Source organism: Panthera tigris, chromosome B1 (genome assembly GCF_018350195.1).
Source record: "Panthera tigris isolate Pti1 chromosome B1, P.tigris_Pti1_mat1.1, whole genome shotgun sequence".
NCBI classification, from domain to species: Eukaryota; Metazoa; Chordata; class Mammalia; order Carnivora; family Felidae; genus Panthera; species Panthera tigris.
In genome coordinates, this window is record NC_056663.1 from 104,458,896 (window position 1) to 104,478,474 (window position 19,579).

The 19,579-nt window shown below is 38.6% G+C and overlaps 1 protein-coding gene across 7 annotated transcripts in view; it reads left to right on the forward strand.

Moving 5' to 3' along the window:
- The window catches only part of SEC24D (SEC24 homolog D, COPII coat complex component), a 108,082-nt gene that overhangs the window by 7,811 nt on the left and 80,692 nt on the right, over window positions 1–19,579 (forward strand). For 6 of the 7 annotated variants that reach the window (XM_042983994.1, XM_042983991.1, XM_042983990.1 and 3 more), the window contains exons 3-6: window positions 9,329–9,458; window positions 15,499–15,647; window positions 16,886–17,161; window positions 17,403–17,533. In XM_042983994.1, the coding sequence (XP_042839928.1) occupies window positions 9,329–9,458; window positions 15,499–15,647; window positions 16,886–17,161; window positions 17,403–17,533 (686 nt within the window). The remainder of the gene's footprint in view (window positions 1–9,328; window positions 9,459–15,498; window positions 15,648–16,885; window positions 17,162–17,402; window positions 17,534–19,579) is intronic. The other variant, XM_015539992.2, reaches the window with a different exon arrangement.

Sequence of the window (19,579 nt, forward strand, 5' to 3'; positions counted from 1 at the left end):
CTTCAGATGAGGCATCCCCCTCTTGTCCAGAACCAATCTTCCCCATAATATTTATAGATCTGGATCCTGTAGGAACTTTTTCTTGTTTCTCTCTATCTGGTGGTTCATTGCCCCTCTGCATTTGTATATGATGAAGATTATAAACTGCTCTTTTCGAGTGCTTACCATGTATCAAAAACTGGTCCTAAAAGCTTTATGTGCATTATTTTATTTAATCCTCACACAGTGCTATGCAATAGATTAGCCCTGTTTTGCAGCTAAGGAAACTGAATGGCTGGTATACTATGATTTATCCAAGGTCACAGAGCTGGTGGGGTAACGAGGATGCATACCCAAGTATCTCAAGAAAACAAACAACAAACCCTAATACACACCTAAGTAGAACATTCAGTATCATTCACTCTTCCTTCCTCTCTTCAAGACAGCCATGTTTTTAAGAAATTACTTGCTTTCCTCAGTGACTGTCCATCCTTGCCTCTCAGTCCCTCCATGGCTCAATGTAGTCTGCTCCATAGCTTGGGCCCCATCCACTCTTCCCCTTCTCCCACCAAGGTCATCAGTGGCCCTAACACCAGATGCAGTAGACACTCTCCTGTCATCTTTTGAATTTGACACTGCTTACGGCTCTTCTTTGTACAAAACTCTCTTCTCCTTTGGTTCCAGTGACACCATATTTTATTATTTTTCTTGGTGGCTTTTTGGACATCTTTTTCTAAGGAGTCCCCTACCCCTTCTATATGACCATAAGTATTGCTGTTTCTCCTTCTTTGTTCTTCTTAATTTTTTTTTAATTTTAAGTAATCTCCATGCCCAATTTGGGGCTTGAACTCATTACCCTGAGGTCAAGAGTCACATGCTCTACCAACTGAGCCAGCGAGGTACCCCTCTCCTTCTTTGTTCTGTCATCACCCCTCTTATCTCACTCTATAGGTATTTCCCTAGGCTGTAACCTTCCATATGAAGTACTAATCTCTCAGATCTATTTCTCCAGCCCATATGTCTCTCTTAAGCTACAGACTCTTATTTTCAATTGCCCACCTGTGTACGTGGGCACATTGAACTCATCATATCCAAAATAATTCAGAATGTTTTTCATAAAACCTACTTTTCCCTGGCATTCCATATCTCACCCAGCATCATCATCATTCACTCAGTTATCCAAATTAGAAATTTTCACTATTAAAAACATTCTCTCCCTTTTACCTTCTTCAATCCAACTGTCCTCCCAATTTCTTTTTTAAAAACAATTTTTTAAATGTTTATTTATTTTTGAGAGAGAGAGAGAAAGAAAGAGGGAGAGAGAGAGAGAGTGCTGTCAGCACAGAGCCTGATGCAGGGCTCGAATCCACGAGCTGTGAGATCATGAACCAAAGTTGGATGCTTAACTGACTGAGCCACCCAGGCGCCCTCCTCCCTATTTCTTTTGGGGAAATTGTAAACCTCTTTCCTACCTGCTTCCTCCTCTCTATCTTGTCACTCGTCTTGTTCAAGCCATCCATTTCTCATCTGGATTACTAAAATAGTCTCTTAACCATTCTCTATCTTCAGTACTGCCTTTCTCCAGACCATCCAGTCCTGTGCTAGAGGGATATTTATTTATTTATTTATTTTAAGCTTACTTATTTGTTTTGAGAGAGAGAGAGAGAGAGAGAGAGAGAGAACATGCAAATGTGAGCAGGGGAGGGGCAGAGAAAGAGAGAGCGAACCCCAAGCAGGCTCCACACTGCCAGCACAGAGCCCAAAGTGGGGCTGTGAGGCCGTGTCCTGAGCCAAAATCAAGAGTTGGAAACTCAACCCACTGAGCCACCCAGGTGCCCCTGGAGGGATTTTGCCTTTCTTTTTCTTAAAACCTTTTATAGCTTCGCATTGCCTCTGATTGAATTTTAGGCTCCATAGACCTTCATTAATTTACCCATTTTCTTTTTTTCATCTGCCAAATTATCATGCCTGTTATTGCAGTGGTACTAAGCCATTAGTCATTTAGAGTCTGGTCTGTACTGGTGCTCTCATTTGCACTCCACACTACCAGAAGGTGGATCCATGCCTTCATGTTGTCCTCCACACTCCTGCTTTAGACTCACTTCAAGCGCTGTGCCTACAGATGTTTCTGACCACTGTTCTTTCTCAGGCTTGTCTATAAGTCCTTTTTTCCTTTTGTGTTCTTCTAACATCTGTGCAGGCCTCTATACCATTTGCCACACTGCAGTTTAATAGATGTGCCTGGAGCAGGGAAGGTACCCATTAAATGAGTGTGTGAACGACAAGCTGCTCCATTCATCAGCAACTCTCTGGTGTTTACCAGTATTAAAACAATAATAACAAGGAAACTTCCTCTGTTGGATTAAAACCTTCACACTTTAAGCCTTTTTCTGCTTATTCAATTCTCAGATGGATACCAGCCTATCAGACTCTATAAATATACCTTTTTATAAAATACGGTGTTTTTGTTGAATTATTTGAGGCTGTTACTACATTACCCTAGCCTTTATTTCTCTGGGCTGAGTGACCCTAGATCTCCTAATCTTCAGTCATCAGGTGCCTTCTTTTCTAGTCTTTTGGTGACCCTTTTATTGGTTTTCTGGCAGATACAGGCAATCTAGTTGTGGTTCTTTGAAGTATCTGTTCTACCATGGATATGAGCAGTGCTGACTCTTGTTTTGTGTTTCTCACAGATCATACCTCCATTTGTGCCTATTGTGTGATGCTAGGGCTATGTAGTAAAATTTAACACATTTATTGAGTGAGAAAAATACTTGTGGCAATATAACAATGAATAAAATAAACCTAATCTCAGCCTTTAGAGTACTTACTTACCTAGTGGGACATGTGTCAAGTACCTTGATAGTGGCAATACAGGGGGTGTAGTAGTATGATAAAGGAGATGGAAGGTGGTATGGAAGTACATGTCAGGGGCACATAACCAAGACTTATGGATAAAGGGAATCCTCCTGGAAGAAATGACCTGGAAGATGAGTAAGAGTTGGCCAGGTAGTGAGGCAGCTTAGTGGGGTCAGGAGGTGGCACTTTTGAGCCATTTGCAAGAGGTTCAGCATGGCTGAGATGTAGAGTGCCAGCAGTGAGGGGTATGCCTGGAGTGGAAAGCAGGGCCATCTTAAGACTTTATTTAGGCTTTATTTTAAGGTCAGTAGGATGCCACTGAGGCATTTTAAGCTAGGAAGGGTCATAATCCCATGTATATTTTAAGAAGAGTTATATTCTACATTAGAAAGGATGGAGAAGGCATAAGACCTGGACACACTGCTTTCTGGAATAGGGTTTCTCATCCTCAGCACTGTTGACACTTGGGGCCAGTTAATTCTTTGTCGTGGGAGGTTGTGCTGTGGAGTGTAGGATGTTTAATAGCATTCTTGGCCTCTACTCAGTAGATACCAGTACTCCCCCTCCTATCCCCACCTGACCCATCCCCATCCCCAGGCCTTGGCAACCAAAAATCTTAGACATTGCCCAAATGTGTCTTCAGAGGAAAAATCATCCCTGATCGAGGACCACTGGTCTGGAAGCTGAGAGGCAAGAACTAATATTGATGTCCTGGAACTAAGGTAGGGAGATGGAAGTGGTGAGGCTTATAATAAATAGCAAACTTATATACATACACTACCGGGCACAGTGCCTTGGGAAAAGTAGTCATTACATGTCCATGCAGTAGGGAATTTATCTTTGTTTTATTTATTTAAAATTTTATATGTGTGTGTGTGTAGGTACACATATATATACACATACAGGTACATATATATATTTAAGCATGATAAGTGCATTCCTTAATCACCATCATCTATTTCACCTGTCCTCCCACACTTATCTCTCTAGTAACCATCAGTTTGTTCTCTATAGTTAAGAGTCTATTTCTTGATTGGTCTCTCTATCATTCTCTTTTACCCCATTTGCTCATTTGTTTTGTTTCTTAAATTCCACATATGAGTGATATCATATGGCATTTTTCTTTCTCTAATTTTGCTAGAGTTAATACCTATTCTTCTCAAACCATTCCAAAAAATAAAAGAGGAAGGAAAACTTCCAAATTCATTTTATGAGGCTAGTATCACCTTGATACTAAAACCAGATAAAGGCACCACAAAAAAAAAAAAAAAAAAAAAGAGAGAGCTACAGGCCAATATCTCTCATGAATGTAGATGCAAAAATCCTCAACAAAATATTAGCAAACCAAATCCATCAATATGTTAAAAAAATCATACACTAATGGGAACCCTCTTGCTCTGTTGGTGGGAATACAAACTGGTCCAGCCTCTCTGGAAAACAGTGTGGAGGTTCCTCAAAAAATTAAAAATAGAACTACCCTATGACCCAACAATAGCACTGCTAAGAATTTACCCAAGGGATATAAGAGAGCTAATGCATAGGGGCACATGTACCCCAATGTTTATAGCAGCTCTTTCAACGATAGCCAAATTATGGAAACAGCCTAAATGTCCATCAGCTGATGAATGGATAAGAAGATGTGGTTTATATATACAATGGAATACTACTTGGCAATGAGAAAGAATAAAATCATGCCATTTGCAGCAATGTGGATGGAACTAGAGGGTATTATGCTAAGTGAAATGTCTGTCAGAGAAAGACAGATATCATGTTTTCACTCATATGTGTATCCTGAGAAACGTAACAGAAGACCATGCGGGAAGGGAAGTAGAAAAAAATAGTTACAGAGAGGGAGGGAAGTAAACCATAAGAAACTCTTAAATATAGAGAACAAACTGAAGGTTGATGGAGGATGGAAGAGAGGGGAAAGTGGGTGATGGGCATTGAGGAGGGCACTTGTTGGGATGAGCACTGGGTGTTGTATGTAAGCCAGTTTAACAATAAATTATATTAAAAAAATAAATAAAGTGCAAAAAAATCATATATCACAATTGAGATTTACTCCCAAGATGCGAGTGTGGTTCACTTTTTGCAAAACAATCAACATGATAACATCACGTCAACGAGAGAAAGGATAAAAACCATATGATCATTTCAATAGATGCAGAACAAGCATTTGACAAAGTACAACATCCATTCATGATAAAAACTCTTTGCAAAGTGGGTCTAGAGGGAACATACCTTAATGTAATAAAGACCTCATAAGAAAAATGCACAGGTTATATCATACTCAACGACGAAGAACTGAGAGCTTTTCCCCTAAGGTCAGGAACAACACAGGAATGTCCATTCTTAACCACTTTTATTCAATACAGTACTAGAAGTCCTAGCCACAGCAATTAGACAACAGAAAACAATAAAAGGGATAAACTTTTTTTTTCACAAGTGGTTTTTAATTTTGGTTTTAGTTTATCAGATCCAGGGCCAAGTCCAAGATATACTTTTCTGTGATGTTGTTTTTGGTCAGGAGTTTTTTTTGTTGGTAGCAGAGACTATTCTAGTAGAAAGTGATTTGTTAAAGGTATCAGGAAGCTAAGAGAATATAGAGAAAGCCAGAACCAGCTTGGGAGTCCGTGGTACATAGAAATGCACACTCCACACAGGACCATTAGGAACCACTGCCTTTCTACCCCAGAACCACCATTTCCGCTTCCTGGCCAGGGTCTCCCAGTGATGTGTTGCTTTGCTGAATTTAGAATACATGGCAACTACATTTGTAAGAGGTTTATGCAATGGATGTTCCGTCTTTCTAGCTCAGGACCATACAGAAGGGCAAGCCAGAAAGGAAAATGGAATTGGTATTGAGTAAGCCAGTCTATATCTGCCATGATATTAAAGACCAGTTTGTGATTTTAGATATTTTTCTTTTGGCATAAGCATAGTTATTAGTTCTTTCTTCTGGTATGGTTTTTCTTATTAAAATTCTTGTACTGCTCTATAAAGAATTCAATTTCTCTTTATCTCTGACCACTTTTGAAAATACCTGTAACGTGATCAGGGAGAAGACTGTGACTTTGCAGATAAAAGTGATACTGGTTTCCCTTTGCCCTGAGGATAGAGTCCAAATGGCACACAGGACTTTGCAGCCTGACCCGACCAACCTGGACAACCTCTGTTCCAGCCACTTTCCTTCATAATCTCTCTGCACTGAACCTTCTGCCTGTCCCTGATCATGCCATGCTCTCTCATACCTTTGCTCAAGTTTTCCCTTCTGCCTGAAACCCTCTCTCCTGTCTCTACACTAAGAAAAGTCTTGCTTGACTTGCAAGATTCAGCTCAACCAGTCCTTTCTCTTTGAACTTTTCCTTGATTTCTTTAGGAAGAGTTAGCTTGTCTTTCTGCATGTTGTAACATTCATCACATGACACTGCCATTATTTGTTTACATGGTTGTGAATTCCATAAGAGCTCTCAGTGTCTCAAAGGCACATTGAATGTATATTGAACAAGAATAGTTTGAAACGTTGCCATAGAGTTGATTTTCAAAAACAAAAAGGAAAGAACATTTTAGTGAAATTGGTATATAACAATACTGCTTGAATATATTAAGCTGTTTTTTTTTTAATTTTGTTTTTGTAACCAGCAACTTATTAATGTGTGTGTCTCATGGATACATATGGGAATACTCAGCCATAAGTAATGCTGAAAACTGTTTTTTTATTTTCTGGAACTATATATGAGGATTGTTGATGAAAGTGGTATTTAGCTATTACTTAAGGAATTCGAATATTTCTGGTTTCTTGTAGTACATATAATTATTATTTTGGCACTAGTGTTGTGGATTTTCTACTTTTGTCCAAAATAATGTTTCAAAAATGAAAATGCAAGTGTACATATAATTATGGTGTATATGTTCTGTTAGAATATAAATCCTTGAAAAAAGGAGGACAGGGGCATATGGTCAGAGGAGAGGAAACCAACATTTGTTGATCGATTACCTTATTTATCAGGCATTTCTGGGTGCTATTATACCTATTGTCTTATTCAATTCTCAGAACAGTCCTTGGAGACAGGGAACATTACTGCCATGACACAGTGTTAAAAGTTGAGGTTTCAAAAGACAGAGGTATCTTATCAGGGTCACAGCTGTTAACTGATGGGGGAAGGAATTCAAACCCAAGTCTGTGTAACTGCAAATCTCGTGTTTTTCTAACTTTGCTGGCTTTGGAGTTTAGAACTTTGTATAAAAATGTGGTGTTATAAGACTATTGGGGTGCCTGAGTGGCTTAGTCAGTTAAGTGTCCGACTCTTGATTTCTGCTTAGGTTCTGATCTCATGGTTCGTGAATTTGAGCTCTGAGTCAGGCTCTGCTCTGTCAGCTGGGGATTCTCTCTTTCCCTCTCTCTCTGACCATCCCCATGCTTGCACTAGCTCATTCTCTCTCAAAATAAATAAGCATTAAAAAAATATTGTTTTTCTTCTTAGTATATAAAAAATTGCTAAGTAAGACTGTGACTGTAAAATTAATAAAACATTTTTCTTAAGTTTGAGGAATCCTGTTTTAAGAAAATAAAACCTTTTTGAAAGTTTTGATAATATTCATGAATACAACCATTTCACTGGTTGTATTACATTCTGTATTACCCAAGCATCTGAAAGCTTGCTGTCAAAAGTATTATGATGATAATATAAGAAACTTTAATTGGGCAACTACATGGTCATCCAGGTAATTCTCTTACTATCTGAGAGAATAAGCTCTCTAGAGGAAGATAAAAGAAGAAAGGAGATGTTGGATATGAAATACCATCATGAAATCAAGTGGAGGAGTGCATAGAAGCCATCTAGGAGGTCACTGATAATGGTGCCAGAGAGAAGGGTAGAGTCAAAAGTAAGTTGAACAAGAGGTGCCTGGGTGGCTCAGTCGATTAAGCATTCAACTCTTGGTTGTGGCTCAGGTCATGGTCTTGAGGTTCATGGGTTCCTGCCCTACACTGCGCTGTCAGTGCTGAAGCCTGCTTGAGATTTCTCTCTCCCTCTCTCTTTGCCTCTCTCTCTCTCAAAGTAAATAAAGCAACTTAAAAAGAAAAAGTAATTTGAATGAGCTGGTACAAACCAAGCAGGTTGGAAGTGGAGAGAACAAATAAAGACATATGTTGTCACAGATGATCTAATCGAAGCCTTTCATTTTGCAGTGAGGGAAACTGAGGTCTTTAAAGATAAAATTCTTACCCACACCGTGCATGTGTTAGTAAATGGCCAGGTGGGGCCTTGAACTCCTCTGACCCACACTCAGTGATTTTTCTTCTATACTGCAATTACTCTAGAAGAGAAAAATGTCTGCAAATGGTTCTAAAGAGAGACCTTTAAAGATCTATTTGACAAGAGCTGCTTGTAAATGAAAACAGTTACTGCCAGGAGCATTTCATCATCACAAGGGATCCCACCTTGTGTATGACTGAGTGTGATAACTTCAGCAGTTTAGCACCCAGCTATTTGGAATCTTAGAAGAATTATTAACTCTGAAGGCTTGCTTTGCCTTTGTTGGAAAAACAGATGCTACTTTCCTTTTGTTTTCCTCATGCTGTAATTCAAAGACATTTTCTAACTTTTGATTTTGGCTCAGGTCATGATCCCAGGGTCATGGGATTGAGCCCTGTGTCCGGCTCTGCGGAATGTGGAGTCTACTTAAGATTCTCTCTCTCTCTCTCTCTCTCTCTCTCTCTCTCTCTCTGCCCCTCTCTACACCTCCTGTGTACGTGCACACTCTCTCTCTCTCAAAAATAAAAAAAATAAAAATAATAAAACACAAAGGCATTTTCATAGAATTTTTTTCCCATAGTTAGGCTCTTTATGATACCTCATATTATTTTGTTGTTGTTGTTGTTGTTGTTTTTGGAGTTATTTTCTGAAATCCAGAATGGCATTTTTCATTGCATATTCTAGCATTCTTTGTGTGATTGTGTGTTCTATCAAGGTTTTTCTACCAAACGCAAGTTTATTTCTTCTGTTTTAGTTTCTGTTTATTTTATTTATTTATTTTTTAATGTTTATTTATTTTTGAGACAGAGAGAGACAGAGCATGAGCAGGGGAGGGGCAGAGAGAGAGGGAGGCACAGAAGCTGAAGCAGGCTCCAGGCTCTGAGCTGTCAGCATAGAGCCCGACGCGGGGCTCGAACTCACGAACTGTGAAATCATGACCTGAGCCGAAGTCGGACGCTTAACCAACTGAGCCACCCAGGCGTCCCTTAGTTTCTGTTTAGTATTGAGATAATTCTCTTCTTTCTGCTCTCCTATCATTATGATGGTCAAATAACTATGGGAGAACCTGGTGTTGATAGGTCTGTGATGGTTAATGCAAATTTAAAGGAGAACTTGTCTTAATCCATTTTTTCCCCTCCTTCCCCTCCTAGTTTTCATTTTTAACCTAATGGCATGGCATCCTCTCTCTTTGCACATTCATACTCTTCTAAATTCATGCCCTTCTGTTGCAGGTATGATGAAGCCAGCAGGGCCTTTGGGGGCTGCTGTCCCTGGGGGGATGTTGCCTCAGGGCCCTTCACATCCTGGACCCCATCAGTTTGGCCAGAATGGAGCTCATGCCCAAGGGCATCCTCCCCAAAGGTGAGCTAGGTAGATTTCAACCCTCATTTGTATATTCTACTAAAATGGTCTCACAAGTCCCTTCTAAACTTGCATGTTTATTGATTGAAAATTTGACCTCTTGATTCTGCCCACACCCTTGAAAGGACTTGCTAGAAGACTGCCCTAGGAGACAAAGCATTTAGAAAAGGTAGGAGGGGGAAGAAAAAAACAATGCTAGTACATACTAAAAAATATATAAAAAATTACTTGTATCAATACCACATTTTAATTTTGGATTATATTCCTCTTGTTTTAGAGTTCTGTATTAATCTCTAATTCCTTCAGATGTCTATGGCCTGTATTCCCCAATAAATTTTAAATTCTCTATCCTCTTGAATCCTTCATAGAACAGATCTCAGTGCCAGTAGGTGCTTCATAAATATTTTAAAAATTAAATCAGATTGTGGCCAACGGTAAAAACTGGATTTGATGTGGAAGGTACACAGATGCCGATGAAGGATTTTTGCAGGACAATAGTAAAAACAACAGAGGAAATAAATCTTCTGTTTGTGTTTTTATAATGAATTCAGGAAGGAAAAAGTTGAAAGTTGGAGGCAGGCCTGAAGAAGCCACGATAGGAGATGTAGGAGATATGTAGAGATGTGCACCCCACTGGGGACTGTCACCTGGGAGGGGAGCCAACATCACACCTTCCCTGCTGGAAGTCCCATTATTGTTTGTCCTGTGAGCTGCCACTGTTGAGACTCCTAGTGCCAAGCTGTATGTAGTGTTCACTTTGGAATTTCTCCAAGGGTTACCTGGAGGCTTCATTTCCCAGGTTCCTTTCCCAGGCTGTTAGGCTGTAGGGTTGGGTGGGAGGAGTAACCCCTCAATGTGAATCTGGACCCTGCTGCTGCTGAAGCCATTTAGTTATCCTTTCAAGGAGCCTGAGAGTAGTCCCTGTTAGTGGGAAAACTCTCTGGAATTTTAAAAATCGGCAAGTTAATTCTCTTAGAGGCCGTTGGTGAGGTTCGTACTTCCTGGCTCGTTTGTCATGATAACTTCTACCATTGGAACGGTTGCTGTGAGATACAGAGTGAAGGTTAATGCAGGAAACAGGATGAATGAGTCTAAGTAATTTGGTTTACATGTGGTTTAACAAGGAACACAAAGTCAATGGACCTGACTCAGGACCTGAGTAGTCTCCTTAGCAGTGGTGGTGGGGCACAAGGATCAGAGTAGAAAGGCTAAGAACCAAGATGCCTTTTCCGGCTCAAAAAAAACAAAAAACAAAAAAACAAAAACAAACTAGTTGTGTGATGCTGGTGAAGTTCCTGGGCCTCTAGGCCTCCTCATTTTCTTCACTTGTAAAATGTAGAAATAGAACTCCTAGTCCAGAATACAGAGGAGAAGATCTGGAAAAGTTTATTGTGAACTGCCAGCATTTCAGATTTTTTTTTTTAAGAAGAAATGCAGAAATTAAACATCTGGTTTGAAGCTAAGAAAGCTTTTGGTCACTGATATTAGCCTTCATTATATTGATCTTTTTGGTTCTTTCCATTTGTTTCACTTGAATTAGGTTCCTTAGAAATAACTAAACTGTGGATTTTGCCATCAAGACAGACCTTCGCTGTGTGGTTCTGAGCTCAGCACAGAGTCTGGCACAGTGAAGAGTGTAGACTGTGTAGAGTCAGGACATGTTTGCTACTCTTGGCTGAGGCAGCTGTTCCTGAGTTCCCTCATCACAATTTTAACAGTAATAATGTGGTTGTAAGGATTTTGATGATTAATGCTTGCAGAGAATCTTGCATAGTGTGCAATGCCCAGGAAAGACTCAATATGTGTTAGCAGTTATCAGTACCATTTTCAGTGGATATAGAAAGACTACTGTCTGTAGCTTGTCCTTCCTACTCATTCATTCTAGCTACTCATGACAACTTAACTTAGGAATTTGGTTTTATTGTGATTCCCAGGGAAACCTTGACAGATTTTTCCCCGCTCTCTCTACTATTTGCTTACTTCAACTTGAACTTGAATTAAAGATTGGAAATGGGTTTAAAAATGAAAAAGTCATGGAAAAGTTAAGTATTCAGACTCAGCGTCCATGTTTTCCATGTTAATTTGCCCTCATGGGACATATTTATGTGTATATAGTTAAATGAAAGGGCAAAGGACACAATGATTATGCAGGTGAATCACACAGGGATGGTCAGAGAGTATAGATGGCTCACGACATCTTCGTGTGACATCACAATTTCTTTGATGATTATAGCACTTCATAGGTGTTGTTTGTACTTAGAGAACCCATCAAAAAAATCTCTTAATTTTTACCATATCTAAACTGTCTACTAAAAACAAGATATAAATCAGTTATTATGTTGATTAAAATTTAAAAATTTATAATTTTTAGTTTTAAATATTGCTCCTTCATAGGCAATGCTTCATAAAATTTAAAAATCATACTTAGTCATTTGTTTTATTGATCTTGGCTGAGGCAGAATAAATGTCTTAAACGTGTAAATGGTACCAAAGTTATCTTCAAACTGTTACTGCTGGGTGGGATTAACCTAATGAATAAAATCTATAACTAAAAATCCATTTTTTAATTAGAAGAGGAAAAGTCAATTTTAAGTTATCTATTTTGATCAAAAAATGATAGATTGGGGTGGAGAGGGTATGAAGAGGAGACTCATCTTCCCCAGTTAAAGCTGATAGGGTGAAATCTGCTAAGAACTTGGTTGCAGTGAAAAGGAGGTATCAGGAAAAATAAAAGAAATAGTTGTTTTCTCTTTATTTCTTTTTTGTTTTCTTTTCTTTCTTCTTTGTGTGTGTGTGTGTGTGTGTGTGTGTGTGTGTGTGTGTAAAGCAGTGATGTTTGGTACAGGTTTTGTTTACTCTGTGGACTGAGTATTTAAAACCCAGGCCATTTTACTTCAGGCCAATCTTGAAAAATTTGTTATCTCCACATTCTAACAAACTTCAGCACAAAACTCACTACTTGAACAATTCATTGCAAACTTAAAAATAAGAAGTATTTGAAGTTGAACAGGCCACAGACAATGGAGTCAACTCTCCAGAGGGTTAGGACTAAACTGAACCTAAATATTCATGTTTTATTAACCCTCTGATAGTAACTCTTTATTGACTGCTGTTTTGGGGGGCACCTGAGTGGCTCAGTCGGTTGTGTCCAACTTCAGCTCAGGTCATGATCTCACGGTTTGTGGGTTCGAGCCCCATGTCAGGCTCTGTGCTGACAGCTCAGAGCCTGGAGCCTGCTTCAGATTCTGCCTCCCTCTTTCTGCCCTCCCCCACTCACACTGTGTTTCTCTCTGTCTCTCAAAAATGAATAAACGTTTAAAAAAATTTTTTTTGACTTTTGTTTGTTTTTTATGGTGAATCTGCCCTTTTCTGACATTCATTGAAACAGTAAATTAAAATATAGAATTGAATGTTTTCTTAGGCCAGAAACCTATTAAATGAAGGAATCAACAGGAGAAATATTTAAATCAAAGGATTCTTAATTTTAACCACATTGTATTTATAGCACAGAAGGGGATCTTTGAATTCTATCTGCTCATTTTTTCAGTTTGAAAGCTGAGAGCTATGGAGATTAAGTGGCTTGCCTGTAGTCACACATCAGGGTCTCCAGGCTGGGAGCCTGGATTCACACTTAAAACTCTGATACCTCCCTGCTGTGTGACCTTGGATTAACTAAGTTAGTAAAGAAATGAAATTGAAAAATATTAAACCATGTTTAGTATTTGTATGTTTAGGGGCTCCTGGGTGGCTCAGTCGGCTGAGCGTCCTACTTCGGCTCAGGTTATGATCTCACAGCTCATGAGTTCGAGCCCCACGTCAGGCTCTGTGCTGACAGCTCAGAGCCTGGAGCCTGCTTCGGATTCTGTGTCTCCCTCTCTCTCTGCCACTCCCCCACTCGTGCCATGTCTCTATCTCTCAAAAATAAATAAACGTTAAAAAATATATATTTGTATGTTTAAAATGTTCTGTTAATTTCTTTTCCCTTATTTATTTAGCCCTTTAATACTACTTTACTCTTAAGTAGTATTAAAATTGCTTTTAAAATTCAAATATGTTTAAGATTTATAACATTTAAGTTGGTTAGAAAAACAATTTATTTCTAAAGCCTCATTCCCAGGACATATATTAAGCAATGAAGCATAAGTGGCATTTATGGGTTAAAAGCATGGCCTAATGGTTGTGTATTCTCTCATTCTTTATTTTAAATCATCAGCCTTTTGTTAAGTTAAAAAATACTGAAGGTTGCTTGTGTTGTAACTTCCTTTTGAAACATACTTCATCCTGTTTGTACTATCTATATAATAAATTATTCATATAATTTTATATTTTAAAAATATGATTAACATTTGTGAAATATTTGTGAATATATTTTAGATAATTTTTTTCTTAAGCAATTGAATAATGTCCTCCTGCACCCAATTTAACTGCCAGTTCTCAGTTCCTGCTTATTAGATCCAACTCCTATAACAATACCTCATTCTACATCTACTAATATAGTCTTATATAGAATGTACATTCTGCCTGTGTGCAAGTATTTCATGTATGTATCTCTCATAACTTTTGTAAAAAGACAGTACCATTTCTTCAAAAAAAGATTTTTAATCAGTGAACTTATAAAACATATTATTAAGACAATTCTTGAAATCATTTCTAAGTGACCAACAATATTTTAAATGTGTCAACACAAGAGTTATGTTTTGCCCTGCCTTTTTTACTCCTAGTGTCATTAATAAATTAGAGAGATAAAGGAAACTTTTATGTGAGAAGTTAACTTTTGTATTTTCTATCTTTATTCAGTTTTGTTACACAAATTATTTAAATCAAAAGATGCTTAATGTAACTGCGTTGGTCTGGTTTCAGTTTTTGGCAGGAGAGGAAATTGACAGCTTTGCTAAGCAATATTGTTTGGGCTAAAGTGTTAATCATTGTAACTTTATAACCCTTTATAACCAAGTATTTGCTATACGATAGCTTGTACTTTTACATAGAAATAGCATTTTGATCATCATCCATTTAACTCAAAGTGTGGGATATCATCATTCTGTAATATACTTAACACCATACAGCATAATGGTCTGAAGGTTAATTGTAAGTTTTGTTATAGTAATTATTCAGTTTAAGATATATGGAGGAAAATGACAGAAGAGAATTAGTGTGATGTTTTGGAAAGTGTGCTTGCTTAAGACCTAGGGAGAGGTTAGTCCTGGTTTTGTCACACACAAATTGTGGGACTTCAGGCAAGCCACTGGCCTCCCTCAGTGGCAGTGAAGGATGGAAGGCAAGAGCGTGGGCCACTCTGGATATAGTTTCCAGTTTATGGAGAAATTGAAATCAGAGTATACTATCTGGGAAATTTTCATTTAACATTTTTATTTAACACTCTAAATTAAAAGGAAGTTATAATGTAATTTGAAGGGAAAGCTTTAACTTTATTCAGCAGATGAACTACAATAGGAACACTGTTCAGATGGAATAAACATACAGTAAGTCCAAACTAAATTAAAGGTTAAAGCATGGTGAAATTTTTAGATGAAAAAGAATGAATGACTTCAAAAGTTTTTACTGAGTTGTTCACTTTCAGGTCCTGTTTTGCAGGGAATGTCCTGATTGCTGAAATTAGTGTGCAGTTGACATTTTATTTTAAAAAGCTGGGTAGGGTATAAGGATAATGATCATAAAGATACAACTACAAAGCATTTTCTTTTTCTAGTTTCCGTTCTGTTGATCATTAACCCTGGTATAGATAAGGCTGTGGTGGACTCAGCTTCCAACTGCATTTCCAAAGCTGGTTCTCTGTTTACATTAGGAATTTTTTGCTAAGTATCTTGACATGTTGAGCCTGTGAGCATAGATATGAGATGATGTTACATGATTCATTTTAAGTTTACACTCAGATTAATTAAAGACTTAGCCTAAAATATCAGTCATTGCCCTAGTGCCCACAAGATGGGCTTATTTAATTTTACAAGTTTTTGACATTTGTTGTTTATCATTTCGTGTGAAACTATGATACTGTTTAACATTCTTTTTTCTCTCGTAGATTTCCAGGTCCTCCACCTGTCAACAGTGCAGCATCCTCCTATGCACCATACTCACCCTCTACACAATCATCTTATCCAAGTCCTGCATCCACTTCATCCATCACCCAGCTGGGCAGTCAGCTCAATGCTATGCACATCAACAGCTATGGTAACAGTTTCATTATTAGTGTTCACTGACTGTCTATTTCATTAGCATTTTTAATGAGGAAGGTTTTCTCCATCTTTAAAACATACATAACTCTGGCACACCATACTGAAGTAATTTTTTTGACATTTTTATATAAATCATCTATTATGTATGGCTATAATTAATTTTTTTCCTGATGATGCTGCCATTTATTTCAAAATAGTTTGAAGACCCTCAGAAAACCTTATGTTCAATATTAGAGTAATAAAAAAAAAAAACAAAAAAAATTTCTGACTTTACAAATAAACATAGAACAGTGAAGTTAAAATAAGAAATGTGAGGCTAGGTTTAATCTTGTGTTGTTTATAATGGGGCCCTAAAATGAAAAATATAATACTCCTTGTTTCACAGTGTGTTTTGATTCTGTATTTAAATCATGAAAAGAATGGAAGCTCAGATGTTGTGAGGCAGAAAGGAGAATAATAGGAGAGAAAACAGTTACAGTACTGAGATTTGTATCAATAGAAATGCTGTATATTCCAAGTGTCATAGGAATCTTCACTGTAATAGGAGCATAGTCAGCCATTGATCTTGATGAAGAATGTTTCCATTACTTAAAGTTAGTTTTCTGGAAGTATCTGTTAAAAAACCCCTCTATTTCCTATCTTTTATTGATTTCAAGATGGATAAGTCTCCAGTGAAGCAACTAAATTTCACATAATCAGAAATAGAAAAAATAATCTGGTGTCACATCTATTTCCAATATGATTAGAAAACATGTTAGTGGCCCATCCCTTCTCCCTTGTTATTTCTACCTAATTCTGAAATCTATTTGACCAAGTCAAGCACAGGCCACAAATAATTTATTGAATGTATGAGTTACCTGGATCATGCTTGTTACATGATAAAATTTTCTTCTATATGATTTTCTAGATTTTGTACCAAAATACAATTCCTTAATTAGTGACATGTATCATGTAAAGTTAATGCAACATAGTTAAAATTCATCCCATTAATTTTCTCACCAAATGCTTTTACTCTTTAAAAATTCTCCAGTTGTGTAAAATGCCCCAGATAGCATTTGTATAGCTTTCTGAATGAAAATTCATCTTGTGGCAAAAAAAAAAAAAAAAGAAATTGGTGTATAAGTGTGCCTTCTTGTTTTATGTCAGGAAAAGAGGTGTCCCTGTTACATACTTTGTAGAATTGGAGAGTTGAGAAATTCAGTGTTCAGTGGTCTGGTCTTCTTTCTCACACAGGTTCAGGCATGGCTCCCCCTGGTCAGGGGCCCCCCGGCCCTCCACCAGCGCCTTCCTTCCAGGGTCCTCCACGACCTCCGCAGCCATCTATTATGCAGCCTGGATCTCAGGTTCTCCCACCACCACCCACCACACTGAATGGCCCTGGAGCCTCACCCTTGCCTCCGTCAACTCACAGGCAGGACGGGTTCCCCGGGCCTGCTCCTCTGAATACCCAGTACCAGCCCCCGCCTCTTCCAGGACAGAGCCTGGGCACTGGATATCCACCGCAGCAGGGTAAGCAGCTTTGCTCTGTGTTACTAGGCATCCATCACTTAACTTTTAAGGAAAGCTAGTTTTCGATTAGTGTGGCAAATGCAGAGAAAAGGGGAACCATAGATATTCACACTTAACTCTCTGCCTTTATATAATAAGATGAAAAAATGCAGCATGCTTGACTGAATAGTGTAATATGGTCAGTGAACACTGCATCTGGGACTTTGGGTTCTAGTCATTTCTTTTTTAAATTTTTTCCAAGCAGCCAACTATGGTCCCCAGATGGCAGGTGGGCAGCTCTCCTACCCAGGAGGCTTCCCTGGAGGTCCTGCACAGATGGCTGGTCCACCACAACTCCAGAAGAAGCTGGATCCTGACTCCATCCCCAGCCCAGTAAGTGCTCTCTCTCACTCCCACCATCTCCCTCACAAAGGACCATTCTTTATTCACTGTCTCGGAAACTCTTCAGTTTGTTAGCATTTATCCTGTCCTTTATTGTTGAAGCACAATACCCATCACATAGAGGCTTCCTTCTTTATGTATGGGGGTGGGGAAACTGGGTTCTGGCATATCAGGGATCTCCATCACAGAAAGCCTGTGTAGACTTTTGTTGTTGTTGTTGTTATCACATAAACTTAACAATACTATTGATGTTTATATTGGCATATATTAGCAGTGTTTATTGATTGTTTAATGAATAATTAGTAGAGTATATAAACATGCTAGTTTAAATAAATAAAGGACCCTTTTCAATAAGGGTAAGATACCCATAGGAAGTGAAAGCGCAAGGTATTTTACATTTTGCCTATTGAAAATTGTTCTATATAAAATTAGAGCTATAACTTCATTCTTCTCCATCCAAGTGATTTTCTTTGGAAGATTACTCTTTCGTAACTGTATCAGTCAGCTTTTATTAGGTTATTCTCCATAACACACAATCCCCAGTTTTACTTCCAAACATGAAGATTTATTGATTGCTTAGGTGACCTGTAGGCTGTAGCAGCTGCAGTTTGGCTTTAGGTGCTGCTCTGTGTGTCCTTATCATTCCAGAAACCAGCATGAAGGGGAATCCTGTGTTTGGGACATGTTATTTTCACGAGAAAGGGAGAAAAGAAAGAGAACTGGCCAGAAGGTGCAAGAGTTCTTAAAATTTTTGCTCAGATGTGGTACATGTCACAACCACTCACATGCCTTCGGCCAAAGCAAGTCATGACAAAGCCCTGGGTCAATGGGGCAGGGATGTATACTCCTGCTTCAGGAGAAACTGCAAGTCTGTATCAATGAGCCCATATGTATAGTCCTTTTGGAAGAATAATGAAATTGATACAGTTAACTTGGGTCTTTGAAGTGGTTCTATAAACATGAGTAGAAAAAGTTAGAGATAGCCCAAAGAGTACAAAGAGCTACTGTATTAGCCAACTTTTGCTATGTGATAAACCATCACCAATCTTAGTACCCTACAGCCACTATTTATTAATACTCATGAGTCATGGGTCCTCTGGGCAGTTCTGCTAGTCTGGTCCAAGTTCGATGGATTTGGTCTGGGCTTGCTTGTGCACCTGGGGTCAGCTGGAGGGTTGGCTGGAACCTGAATGGCCCAGGATGGTATATTAACTCTCTGTGGCTGCTGTGTCAAATTACACAAACTGGATGACTTAAAACAATAGAAGTTTATTCTTTTGTGGTTCTGGCGGCCAGAAGTCTGAAATCAATGTGTTGGCAGCACTGTGCTCTCTTGAAAGGCTCTATAGGAAAACACATTCCTTGTCTCATCTAGCTTCTGGTGGCTGTAGGCATTTCTTGGCTTATGGCCACATTACTTTTATTTCTGCCTCTGTCATCTTGTCGCCTCCTCCTCTTCTTTGTGTCTTCTCCTTTTGCCATCTCAAAACTCTTTCTTCCTCTCCATGAGGAAGTTATGCATGATTCCTTTCATGGCCCACCCAGGTAATTCAGGAGAAGTGCTTGTTTTGAAGACTCTTAATCTAATCAGTTCTTTTACCATGTCACAGGTAATAGTCAAAGGTTTCAAGGATTAGAACATGGACATATCTTTTGGGAGGGCCACCACTGATGGTGTTATTCATGTGCCTGGTACTTGGACCCATTTGTTAGTTGGGAATTCTTGGACTGTGTTACCAAGCAGGCTAGCCTGGGTTTGTTCATGTGACTGTGGGAGAGATCTGAGAGGGAAAGTAGGAATATACAAGGCCTCTTGAGGCCTTCCTTGACTTGGAACTAGAACATTGCACTTCTGTGGCATTCTCTTAGCCAGAGCAAGTCATAGGATCACCCCAGAGTCAAGGAGTAGAAAGATAAGACTCTGCCTTTTGATGGGAGGACCTGAAAAGTCCTTGAAAAAGGCACACAGAGGGTAGAGGATTTTGGTTATTTTTGTGGTCTACCCACTTATTCTATGTTTATTTGAATATAAACTTG